Consider the following 12,820-nt stretch of genomic DNA (forward strand, 5'->3'; position numbering starts at 1 on the left):
AGTTTGTACATTTAGCTCTGTTTCTTTCCACATTTACTGCTGGTCTCCTCCCACCTGGACTGAGCATCATGAAGGCAGGAGCCGGATCTGTCTTGTTCCTTGTCATCTCCTCCTTGTCCAGCAAAGAGAGGTGCTCTCCGAGTATTGTTGAATGAATATTGAGTGCACAAACCACGTTTCTGTGTTAACAGGCAGGGGGTGCAGTCAGGGGTTGCTGTTGGAATTCAGGCACCATCTGGTGATGGAGTGAAGGCTGCAAGGAATGGGATGGAAGTGGCTGTGTCTGGGCTTCAACCTGAGTGGATGTGGAGGGACAGGAAAAGAGAGAGGTGGGGAGACATGGGTGACTCCTGAGCTTCTGGTTCAAGCAATGAGGGAGCAGTGGTTCCACTGACTCCAGGGGAAAGTGATGACTTCGGTTTCGAACCCTGTGAGATGTTAGGCAGTGGGGGCAGGGTGTCCAGATGTTACTGGAAAAAGAGATCAGTAGCTCAGAATCATGTTTTGACGAAGACATAGGGTGATTGCAAAATATTTAACCCCTGGCAAAGCATGGGTGCCCACCCATGAGAACTAATGCTTCCATGAGGGTGGAGCACCGTCCTGGAGACCTCACTACACCAAGGTTTTAGCCTATTAGTTGTTGGACTGTAAGGAGGTTAGTGGTCCCGAGGGAGGGCACTCAGGCGGCTCAGGGCTGCAGCTATTTACCAAGCAGCACAGAAGTATTTCAATCTTTTACCCTCTGGTGTGGCTGCACATGAATGAGCACTGGAGCTCTTACTATGTGCCAGATGCTGTGACAAGCTAAACCCTCTCGATCCATGGCCTCATTCAACCCTCACAATCATCCTGTGAGGTGTCATCATCACCATCACTATTCTAAGTGACATGGGATGTGGTGGAGCAGTCTCCTTACCAGCGTGCTGCCAGTGTTGCTTGGGGAATTTCACCACAGCCTGTTATCCTGGTGCTGGACCATCTGCAGTTTAATCAATACCTTCAATTACTTGTGCCTATCGCCTGTTCAAAGGCTGGGGCAAACTCATGTTTCCTGAGGGTTCCCATTACTCATGGACACATTCCAAGAGACTTCCCATAGGCCTTTGCAAACCTCTTCTAACCACCCCAGCCCAAGCCTGGCAGAACTGGCCACTCCCTATTCTGTACCCCATTACACCTGGCTATAGCACCTATAATTCCTTATGATATCTACTAGCTTACATGACTGTCATTCCCACTTGGTTACAGGTCCTTTAAGGATAAGGATCCTGTCGAGTGCATCTTGAATTCACTGATACCTAGCAAAATGTCTGGCTATGGGCTCAATAAATGTCCACTGAATGAATGAGTGAGCAGACACGAGCAAGACTGAATTGTGATTGTTATTTGGGGTGAGATCTATCTCATAATGCATTCCTTTTATTTTCACCACTTGAATTTATATCTGACTACTTCTCTGACCCTTGCAGATGTTTTCAACTATTAATATTAAATGAGAATATATTAAACTACTCCACAGTCTGAGGTTAGACTGCAGAAATGATGGTAAAAGAGCAAGAATATGCCTGATGCAACCAACCAAGCTGAGAAGAAACAAGAATTTAATTGGCTCCACACATGGGAGTTTATGCTGTTCAGCACCTTCCCCCAAAGAGGGCAAAACAAGCTGTTAAAACATAAACTCTTTGACCTCAAAATAAAAATACAGATGATTTCTAACACCTATAAAGGGCCCATCCTGATTGCAAACTGCTTTGGGAGAAAGAGCTGTGAAGCCTTAAGGATCTGCCTCCCTCCAGGACACAGATGACTGGCAGAGAAGTTCAAAGATGAGGGACCCTCCAGCCAGAAAGGAGGCTTAAAGCTCCGTATGCACTCAGGTCTTGGCCTCCCTCTACTCCCTGAGTGGGAGAGAAAAGAGCTCCTGTAGCCTCTGGCTCTGAAACAATGGACGGCAGGTACTGCACAGGTCAATGTGACCCTGTACTTGTGCTGCTGGAAGCTGGAGGATGCTGTCACAGCTAAGAGCAGGGACTGGGCTCAAACCTCAGTCCTGCCACTTCCTAGCTAGTGATCATACATGATGCTTCTCAGCCTGCTGCCCCTCTGTAAAACGGGGAATGATACTGCCTACCTCCAGGGAAATATTAGGATTAATAAACAGAGGCCTATGAATTGCTAAGCACCATGCCTGGCATACAGGTACTCAATTCCGTCAACAGTATCCCTTATTAAGTGGCAGGTGGATGGCAACCTGGCAAGTAAAGGAAACATGCCCAGGTTTACACGGGGGCCAAAGGTCACCAAGATAGTCCAAGACAGTGGTCCTTAAACCTGGCTGTGCATTAGAATCAGCAAGGGAGCCTTTAAAATGCTAGTGCCAGCCCTCTGTACACCCACTGAATCTGAATCCATGGGGATGGGCCCCAGGCATTTCTAAAAGCTCCTACAAGATTCTAACAGGTAGCCAGGGTTGAGACCCTCTGCTATAGCTAAGAGTTGGGGTCAAGCAATGACCTATAAATAAACCTGCTAATAATCAATCAAAACTATGCCCCCAGGCCTAAGAGGGAGTCCGTCTTGGTTGTAGAATTGGAAAAAAAGTCTTAAAATTGAAAACTTACCCATCTTTCTAATCCTGAATACTGCATGTTAATAACATACATCGTTCAAAGTTACTAAATTCTCAGAAAGCAACCACTCTGGAAAAATCATAACAAAGCTCAAGTGTTTATTAAGAATTAAAAATACTGTAAATAAGCCATACAGTTCATTTCACAGTAAACTAAACAAACCTTTTTTTTCCTTTTTCTTTTCCTTTTTTTTTTTCTTTTTTCTTTTTTAAAGGGCAAGACAGCCATTAAAGGACAGTACAGCTCAAAGGAGAAGGGAAACAGCAAACAGCTACAGAAAATGCACGTGTTCCTCACTGATGGATGGGGTCTGCTGACAGCAAACCTCTTCAGGGACATCGCGGTAAAATGAAGATGTGGCCTCCATTCCCCAGGGAGGCAGCCCATGCCTTTATGAGCAGCTCTCATAATACATTTCTTTAACGAATCCAAGGATTCCCTTTTCAGGAATTCTAAACCCTTACTCTAAACACATTATTTGGGGACCCTACCAAGAGGCGACATAGGTCGGCCACAGGGGACTCTGGGCGGGTTGTGCCTTCACATTCTGAACCGTCTGGATTCTTTTGCATAGTTATCATTGAGATGGAGAAATGGTTCAGGAATGGAAAAGACACGTACCCCACAGACCACCAAGCAGCTGATTCTTTTCAACTAAAGATGGAGGGGCTTGTCCCCCTCCCAATTCAGAGCTGCCATTTATGAACTGTAACCAGTTTAAAGTGGAAGACAAGAAGTGAGTGACATCTCATGAAAACCTTGGCCAAAAGTACTAAAAAAAAAAAAAAAAGTGAAATGAATTTTCCTTAAAGACAATTAGAAAAAAAATACCTCCTCCCCCTTTGTTACTTGAAATCCTCCAGCCAGGCAGGGTTTTTGAAGTTAATCTGCTTCCGTTTATCCTCGGTTGCAGCCACTACGGTTCTTCCCTGACACTAGGGAGAAACATCCCTTCTAGAAGGCACCTCTGATGCACAGGGGCTGGGCCTTCGGGAAACCCAACCAAAGCAGAAGCAGAAGGCCTGCGCAACCGATAGCGCGTGGTAACCATCGTAAATAAATTAAACGGGCACAGAAACACAGAAAGCCCCAGTGATCCTGGTGGTGTGGCCGGCTCTTCGGGAGGGACCAGGCCCTGGGGGGAGGGGCGCGGGAGCGAACAACACATTTTTTGGTCGTGAGAAACTGGACTCGCCATCCGCGCCCTGCCCACGCAATCCATTTAGACTTTCTCGTGAATCTTTTCCACTTTCACAAACAACCTATCCAGGTCATTCCTCAGGTCCTCTAGCAAACTTTTGGCTGACTCCAAGTTGTTCTCGTTGGTCTCAATCTTCACTGAGTACGCGACCAAACTGTCCACGGCAGTCCTGAGCATTTTCAAGTCCGACTCCACCTGGCCCACGGAAGCTCTGAGGTTGTCCAGAGAGGAGAGTCTGTCCAGCAGGTCCTGGGGGGGCGCGGTGGCAGCGTCGCGGGTGAGCAGTGTGCGGACCTGCTCCTGCACCTTCTGCAGCGCCTCCACGGCGCCGGGAAGCTCGGCCATGCGACGCTTCAGTTCGTCCACGTCTCCGACCAAGGAGAGCTGGGCCTCACCGAGGCCGCGCACCCTGCCCGCCAGGCCACCGGCGTCGGCGTCAACGTCTGCGTCGTGGGCGGGGCCCAGGCTGGCCACGCGCTCCTGCAGGTCCGCCAGGTGCCGCGCCTGCTCCTCGCTCTGCGAGCGCAGCGCCTCCACCGTCTCGCGGTGGTGCTCCCAGGCCGCCCGCGCCGCCTGCACCCCATCTTCCACGCTCTGCAGCCGCGAGTCCAAGCCCTGGCTCTCCTTCTGAAGCGTTTCGAAGGCCTCGGAGGGTCTGAAGACCCCGTCTTCTTCCGGCCTGAGGGGTGCGGCCTTCAGCTGGCCGAGCTCCTCCTCGAGTCTCCGGATCTCCTCGGGCAGGCGGGCGGCCGACTCCTCCGCCCGGAGGACCTTCTCCATGAGCGCCTGCAGGGTGTGGTGCTCTGAATCGGCCGCCTCCTTGAACCTCTGCTGCTCCTGTTTGAGGCTCACCAGCTCTTTGACCTCCGTGTAGACATCAGACTCCATGGTCTGGACTGTGCTTCTCAGGGCCTCAATGTCCTTCTCTTTGGACTTAACCGAGGTTTGTATTTCCTTCACTGCTTCCCTCAAGGCTTTCAAATCCTGCTTGTATCCCTCGGAGTCTTCCAGAGAGGTGACCTTGGCCTTCACGTCGTTTATTTCCTTCTGGCTCCTCTTCTGGACCTCGGTGAAGATGGCGATGTTGTCGTTGATGGACTTGGTGAGCTCGGTCAGCCTTTCCTCCACCGTGTTCTCCAGGGACGTGAAGTCCCGCTCCCGGGCGTCCTTGACCACGTGGATCCCATCCGAGAGGTCTTTGAGGATCTCATTCTGGAGTTTTTGCAGAACTTCACTGATGCGGTTGATCTCGCTCTCCCCTTGCTTCACGGCTTTCTCTGTGAGATCTTGTTTATGTTGGGAGCTTCTCACGAAGGACTCAAAAGTCCCGAACGTGGCTTGCAGAGACTGCACCTGTAACCAAAATCCAGATGTTAACCACGGAGAAGAGCTGATGGGTTTTATGCAATTCAGCTGTATTTCTTTTCATTTGCCCAGCTTACAGGTCCCTCCTCTTCCAGAATAGTACCATAATTTTTCCTTTAGGGAACCATCCTTGCACATAGCCCATGTGGTTTGGGGGACCAACCCCAAGGCCAGCTCCAAGTGCTCCAGGCCTGACCAATCAATGCTTTCTGTCCACCCACTTCCCACCCGCTCCTGGAACCATAGTGATTAGCCCGTGGATGGGCATGTGGCCTAAACCAGACCAACAAATCGATTCCAAAACTTCTCTTAAAACTATTGGGAAGGGAAACCTCTTTCTACTGGGATTGCTACCTATAGGATGAGGGAGGCCTGGAACAGCTCAGACCAGCACATGACCAACGCCTGCCTACAAATCCAGCCAGCACAGAGGGAAGCAGAACTAAGAGATGGCAAGGTCAAGTTCTGAAGACACAATTTAAATCTCTGTATACAGCTATACTGAAGGAACCTACTCTGGGACTTTTTTGTTTGAGCCAATAAATTCTTTCCCTTCCTCCATCTCTGTTTATGCCAGTTTAAGCTGAATTTTTAGCTCTTGCAACTGAAAGAGTCTCAAGTTTTTGTAGAAACAAAGCTGAGGCACATGGGAGACACTGGGCAGGGAGGCAAGAGACAAGGTTCAGGTCTCTGCTCACTGCCTATAGCTGTGTGGCCCCGAACAAATCACTGTCCTCACCTGAAAATGTGACCAGTGGATGGTGACCCTTAGCATTTTCTGGCTTTGTGAACACACTATGATCCTATTTGCCACTATACCTTCATTCTAAATAAATTCTACCCTAAACAGGGTCTGACCTGGAAACCACCCCTGGGAGCAGGTTTAATGTACTGAGAGGCTGAGTATGATGATTAATGGTCTGGGCTTCATCCTGATGTGGCACATGGTACCACCTAAAATGCTTTCTTGCCAAAAGAAAGAGAGAGAAGAAAAAAGAATCCAAATCTGTCAAGTTTCTAGCTCTAACCACCAGTTCACAGAAAAAATATAAGAGTAAAACATGCCATGAGGATACAGTCAAATCCACAATGTAGAAAATTCTGCAGGACAAATAATCAGGATCTTCAACAAATAAATGGCATATTTAAAGGAGGAAATATAAGAAACTATTACAGATTAAAAGAAACTTAAGAGATTTCTCAATTAAATGCAATGTGTGGACTTATATGGATCCTGCTTCAAACAAACCAACTGTAAAAGAGACATATTTTTGAGAAAGTCAGGGAATCTGATTTTGGACTGGGTATCAAGTGATAATCAAGAACTACTGTTAACTTTGTTAGGTGTAATATACTGTGTTTTGCCAAAAGAAACAAGCAAAGGAGAGGGAAAGGAAAGAACAGAAAGGAACTCTTTATTTGTTAGAAATAAATCCCAGAATACTTTGGGTCAACTAATGTGTCAGTCAAAATTAAAATTAGATCACTATCCACGGGGTCTGCCAGGGCAACAAGGGCCCTTCTAGAATTGAACTGACGGTATTTTCTGAAGCCCTGCACCCACCTGTGCCCACTGAATCTTCCAGGGAAGGACAGGCCAGCTTCTCTGCCCATGCTCACGCCGTTCAGCAGACCTGGGCCATTTCCCAATACTGAGAGCATCAGAGCATCTGAGAACAAGACAACCAGGTGTGCATCCAACACGGTGGTGGAATAGAGTGCTTCAGACCCATACTGCTCCACCTCCAGCCCAAAAAGAGCACAACAAAATGGGAGGAGGAAGGGCTGGTGAGGGGATGAAATTAAAATAGCAAAAAATTGATAATTATTGAAAATAGTGTTCCCTATATTGATCTCTTCTTTTGTTTATGCTTGAACATTTCCATGATGGACAGCTAAAAAAATAAAATAGCATGGGTTCTGGAACCAGACTGCCCATGTTCAAATCCTAGCTTGGACACTTCCTATCTGTGTGATCTTGGGCAAGTTATTTAGCATATCTGTGCCTTGGTTTCCTAACCCACAGGATGGAAACAAAGATAGTACTGTTACCTAAGTCATAGGCTTGTCTTGTGAGGATTAAGTGAGCTTAATCCACTTTACGTATTAATATGTAAAGTGCTTAAATTGTGCCTAACACATAATGATCAATAAACAGTAACTGTCACCTTCGTTATCATTTAATCTTTCTTCTGGAGTAGCTCAGAAGTCTGGAGATTCCTAGCCCACCCTTGGCCCAATGCCAAAGGGCAAATGCTATAGGTATGTGAACAGGACCCCGGGCTCTAGTTCCAGCACCAGCTCTGTGAGCACAAGTAAGTCACACTCATATTCCAAGTCCCGAGCTCCTCATCTATTAACAAATAGGTTTCTAAAGTCCTTCTGGCTTCCACCGGTCTGTGATTTTAAGATAGATTAGAATAAGATTCTCAAGGACTCCAGAATACTAGACGATTTCCCTGCTTAACCAAATATAACCTAGAGCTCAACTCTGAAATTAGGTTATTCAATCACAGAACCTGCCTGTTCTGAGCACAGCATTCAGAACAAAGGTTTGAACAGGTAGGCACACTACCTGCAACATGGCAGGCGTTCATCACTGTTTCCTGAATGAATCAAAGAATGAACGCATTTACAGAGAAAGGCCTGACCAAGACGGAGCTGGTCCATTTCCCCCGACCCCGGACTGTCACTCCTAACCTGGGCTGGCTCTTTACAAATGGCTAGGAAGGGGACTAGATCAGAAATTATGGATGAAACCAAACAAATCAACCCGTGACACTGAAAAGAGCACAAAAGTGTCTCCCTATGATGGTGTGAGCTGTTCACCTTCACATGCAAAGACCTCATTATAATCAATATGCAGGGAACTTCCCTGGTGGCACAGTGTATAAGACTCCACGCTCCCAATGCAGGGGGCCCAGGTTCGATCCCTGGCCAGGGAACTAGATCCCACATGCAGGCCACAACTATGGAGCCAGCGAGCCACAACTAAGGAGCTGGCAAGCCGCAACTAAGGCGCCCACGAGCCACACCTAACACCCAGCGCAACCAAATAAATATTAAAAAAAAATAATTATCAATATGCAGTGGATACATGTTTCCCCAACATATGGGGGATACCCACTAAGTAGTGGACAAGATGCCAGAGCAAAGTAACGCTAAGACAGGTTCCCTGTCATCAAGGAGCTCACAGCAGGGGGTAGGAGAAGAGAACAGTGGTGGCTCACATTCAACAGGACACTTGATGTACACCAATGATTATGCAGAGCACTTCAGAGACATCATCCCAATCCACCCTGATAATAATCTCATGAGTTGGTAGCTCCTATTAATCCCCATTTTACAGAGCAGAAGCCTGGGAAGTGCTAGAGCTGAGCATCAAAATCCAAGAATGTCTGACTTCAGAACCTGCGCTCAGCCTCCAGTGATACGCTCAGGCAGAAGCATGTCCAAAGTGCACTGACTGCCTGGAGGAGATGCTGCCTCAGCCTCAAGCCTTGACTCCTAGCCCAGAGTCAAGATGAGAAAACAAAGAAATACGACCAGAGAACTCACTCGTCCACAAATAGCTTTTAGTCTCATTAAACTGTCCCCACCAGGCCTAAGCCTACTCCTATACTCTACGCCACCCTGGATCTGCCAGAGCAACCCAGGCCCTTCAGAGGGCCTAGAGCTGAACTACCAACATTTTCTGAAGCCCTGCACCCACGTGTGCCTGCTTAATCTTCAGGATAAGAACAGACCAGGCTCTTGGCCCATTCAGCAGACCTGGGCCGTGTCCCAATACCGAGAGAATCTGAGAACAAGAGAAACCAGGTGGGCACTCAAAAGGGCAGTGGAGTAGCATGTTTCAGAGTCACACTGCTCTGACTCCACCGCTGAGGGTCTGCACGTCCCTGAATGAGTAACACAACCACTCCAGGCTCAACTGGCCCATCTACGAAATGGTGCTAACGCCTCAGAGGGTGGCTGGGAATGCCTGACCCACAGTGAAGACTAATTATGACCAAAATAATACAGTAAGAATATGTCCCTGCGAAGAAGCAAACCCCAGCCCCCAACAAACCTCACAGAGAGGGCTGTGAGAGGCTCAAACTTAGGTTGTCAGAGGGCCCATCCATCACTACTCACTCCTCAATGCAGAATAACATTTCCTGGCCACCCCGGAGGTGCAGAGGGAAGTGGCCACACACTGTGGAAGATCCTGTGTGCCAAATGCCCCCGTTCTGGGCATGTTCTGAGTTCCAAGTCAATGAAGTAAGCATTAATTGAACACCTACTAGGTAGCGGGCAAGGCATGGGAAAAACAGCACAATGAACAAGTGACTAGTTAAGAGTGTTCTAGGAGTTCACTGCGGTTTGAGTCCTAGCCCTGCCACTTGCTAGGTGTGTAACCACGCAGAGTTCCTTAGCCTCCTTGTAGCTCACTTTTCTCATCTGTGAAAGGGGGATCATAACAGTCCGTACCTGTTGGGCTTGTGACAGTCAAAAGAGATGAGTGCACAGTAAATATGAGGCATTAATTATTAGCTTGATTACGCCACTAAATTAAAAGAAAGGTCATGATTTCAATGGTTTACAGCCAGGTGGACTCTTAAAAATCTGGACAGAGCCCTCCCCTTAATGTGGACATGGGAAAACTGAGTCCCCGAAAGGAAAGGAATCTGTACAAAGCTGTGATGGAGGAGGGGTGGGAACCTGAAAGGAGAATAAGGGAGGGGCAGGGAGGAAGCAGAGAGAATAAAGTTCAATTTTTTCCACCTCAGTTCAAGACCTCCACCATCTTGGCCTCGACCTCCCCCTCCCCCTCACAGCTTCCTACATGTTCCTCTGCTACAGGCAGGGTAGCCACGTGCTGTCCCCCAAACAAACCTGTCTGTTCTTCACTCCTTCTCTCAACAGTTATCCATTACCATCTAGATCTAGACTGGCACTACCCTGGCCACCAGGATACGGGCCTGGGCAAACTCCACCCTCTCTCTCTTCTGAACTCGCACAGCAGTTACCCTCAACTGAAACCCACCTGTGCGCTGCTTCACAAATAGGATTTGCCTTCTGCACCTTCGCACCCTCCACAGGACCTACGAGGAGCCATATGACCATAGACTTCACCAAATATTATGACTGATTGGTTAAGTGGGTGGATCGAAGAGAGGAAACTGAGAGGCTAGTGATTATACTCCAGCAGTATGTCTACTTTTTAAGAATGATTTGACATTCAGGATAGGCAAAGCAGCACTGCCTACTTAATTCCCTTCGAAAAAGTCACCTCCCTTGGCCTGCAGCATGGAGATGACTCACTCCAGTCGCTCTGCCAGTCTTAAGAGGAAATTCCTAGTCCTGCACATTCCACACAAGTCGATAGAAACTTGGCAGGGCAGGCAGCATGCTGGGAAAAGAAGGCAGCAGTTCCGGGCTCAGAAGTGGTGGCGGGATTTTTTGTTTCGATCATGCAACCAACTTTCATTGAGCAATGACATTAGGGGAGGACGCAGGAATGAGGCTGAGGGAGCTGCACTTGGTGTAGGAAAAAAACAGAAAGGGTGGAACCTAAGCAACTTCGTGTGGAAAGGGAGTCCATCCATACCTGAAATAGGCCCCTGTGGACCCTGCACTCCGCAGTGGCCTAGACACTGTCATGCAGTCTGCCATTCAAGAGCTGGGGTCTTTATCAATTCACTTGATCTCTAAACCTCAATTTTCTGATCTGGAAAATGGAGTCAAAACTGCCAGTCCTCCCTCCCAGGGCTCCCATGAGAATTAGATAATAAGTGAGTAAGCCTTCTAAACACCATATAAATGTGGTATTATTCACCAGTATGACCTAGTATTTTTGGCTTTTCCTTTCCTCTAAAGCTGAAATATGCTACTTCCAAGGCCCACATAGGTACACTGGTCCAATAAAGGGCAAGGAGCCTAAAGAGATGAGCTATTTCATTAGAACTACACAAATGAGTAAGACTACTAGCTTTTCTTTCTCCAGGCTCCAGGTCTATTGAAATCTGGCTCAGATGTCTCCCACTGGGAGAGCAGAGGTGCGGCCTTGCCCGAGGCTTCCAGGGATGCGCTGGCTTCCCTTCCAACCTCCTCTTCAGACAACTCTGCCCATTCAGCGATTCCTAATCCAAAAAGAATGGGCTTCCCAGAGCCTGCCGGCTTCCTTACAGGTCACCGCTAATGTCCTGTGACAGGCCCTTGGCCCACCCTCCCGGGCCGGCCAGACCATCCTCGAAGCGGTCCATCCCTCGGGGCCGATTCTTCCGCGGCCATTAACAAAGAGGGTCTGGGGACTGCTTTGGAACTAAGGGGCCGGGGCGGGGGCACCCCGGGCCGCTGACGGGCCTAGGCCAGAAAGGGGCCCGGCCGGGAGGGCACGAGGGGGCCCGGCCGTGGGTGCGTGGGCAAGACGCCGGGCGCACGGCGTTTGGGGGGCCGGGGTACCCACCTTCTGCTCGACGCCCTGCAAGCCCTGACCCAGCTCCTCCCTCTGCCGGGAGAAGTCCTGGTGGCTTCGCTGGACCTGCTGGACCTCCTCCAGGACGTTGTGGACACACCAACCCGAGAAGGCGGCCGCCGCCACCAGGGCGAGGTAGAAGAGAAAGTTGAGCACCCGGCCGAGCCTGCGCGAGCAGGACGCGGAGGACGAGGCGGCGGCGGCGGCGGCAGCGGCGGAGGACTTGCCTCCGCGGTGGCCGCCCTTGCCGTGCGCTTGGTTCTGCGGATGCTGCTGCGGCTGCTGCTGCGGGTGCGGCGCGGGCGGCGGCGGCGGGTGTTGCTGCGGCGCCGGCGGCGGCTTCTTCGCCACGTCATCCGCGCCGCCCGACGGGTGGGCGCCCTTCTCCGAGGGACTCGCGGCGCCGTGGCCGCCCTTGGAGCCCCTTTGTTTGGCCGAGGGCATGGCGGGCGCGGCGGCGAGTGAAGCCGCGGGCTGCGAGGCGAGCGAGCGGGGCGCGCGGCCCAGGAAACTTCCTCGGGTTCCCCCGGGGCTGGGCGAGCGGCACGCGGGCGCTGCTGGCGTCGGAGCGGCAGGGAGAGAGAGAGAGCGAACGGGCGGGCGAGGAAGGAGGCCGGGCGAGCGAGGAAGGAGGAGGGGGCCTGCCTCCGCCGCCGCCGCCGCCGCCGCCGCCGCGGCGCCGACCCCGCCTCCCGGGAAGGGAGGCCGGCAGAGCAGAGCCGGGAGCGCCTGCCACGCACGCTGGGGCCGGCGGGCGGCCCCTCCCCCTGCCGCCACGACCCCAAAGAGGGAGGGCCGAGCGCGGGGCGGCTCCGCAGGGTCTAGGGGGCTGGACCAAGTCGGGGGGAGGGGACGGTCGAGGGAAAGGTGGCGGCCGAGCGGGGTCTACGGGAGCCGGGGTGGGATGGGGGTGGCCGAAGGGAGAGGGACGGCCCAGCAGGGTCCGGGGGTCGGGGGTTGGGGGTTCGGCGGAGGGGAGGGTGGTGGCCGAGCGCGGTCTACTGGGGCCCGGTGGGGGCGGGGGGGCGAGGGTGGTGTCCCAGCAGGGTCACCGGAGGTCGGGGCAGGCGGCTGAGGTGGGGGGGGCAGGAGGCAGCCGAGGTGGGGAGCGACCGGGCTGGGTCAACGGAGGCGGGAACCGGCGCCGAGTGACCGAAGGGA

At 51.1% G+C, this 12,820-nt stretch overlaps 1 protein-coding gene across 1 annotated transcript; it reads right to left on the reverse strand.

Annotated features, from left to right (window-relative positions):
• Positions 1-2,714: 2,714 nt before the first annotated feature.
• CKAP4 (cytoskeleton associated protein 4) lies at positions 2,715-12,570 on the reverse strand. Its single transcript, XM_004269425.3, has 2 exons — positions 11,651-12,570; positions 2,715-5,190 (listed from the first exon to the last, which is right to left on the reverse strand). Exons 1-2 carry the CDS (start codon positions 12,101-12,103, stop codon positions 3,859-3,861), a joined length of 1,785 nt encoding a protein of 594 aa, XP_004269473.1. The 5' UTR covers positions 12,104-12,570; the 3' UTR covers positions 2,715-3,858.
• Positions 12,571-12,820: the final 250 nt, after the last annotated feature.

This window comes from Orcinus orca, chromosome 11 (assembly GCF_937001465.1).
Source record: "Orcinus orca chromosome 11, mOrcOrc1.1, whole genome shotgun sequence".
In the NCBI taxonomy this organism is placed as follows: domain Eukaryota; kingdom Metazoa; phylum Chordata; class Mammalia; order Artiodactyla; family Delphinidae; genus Orcinus; species Orcinus orca.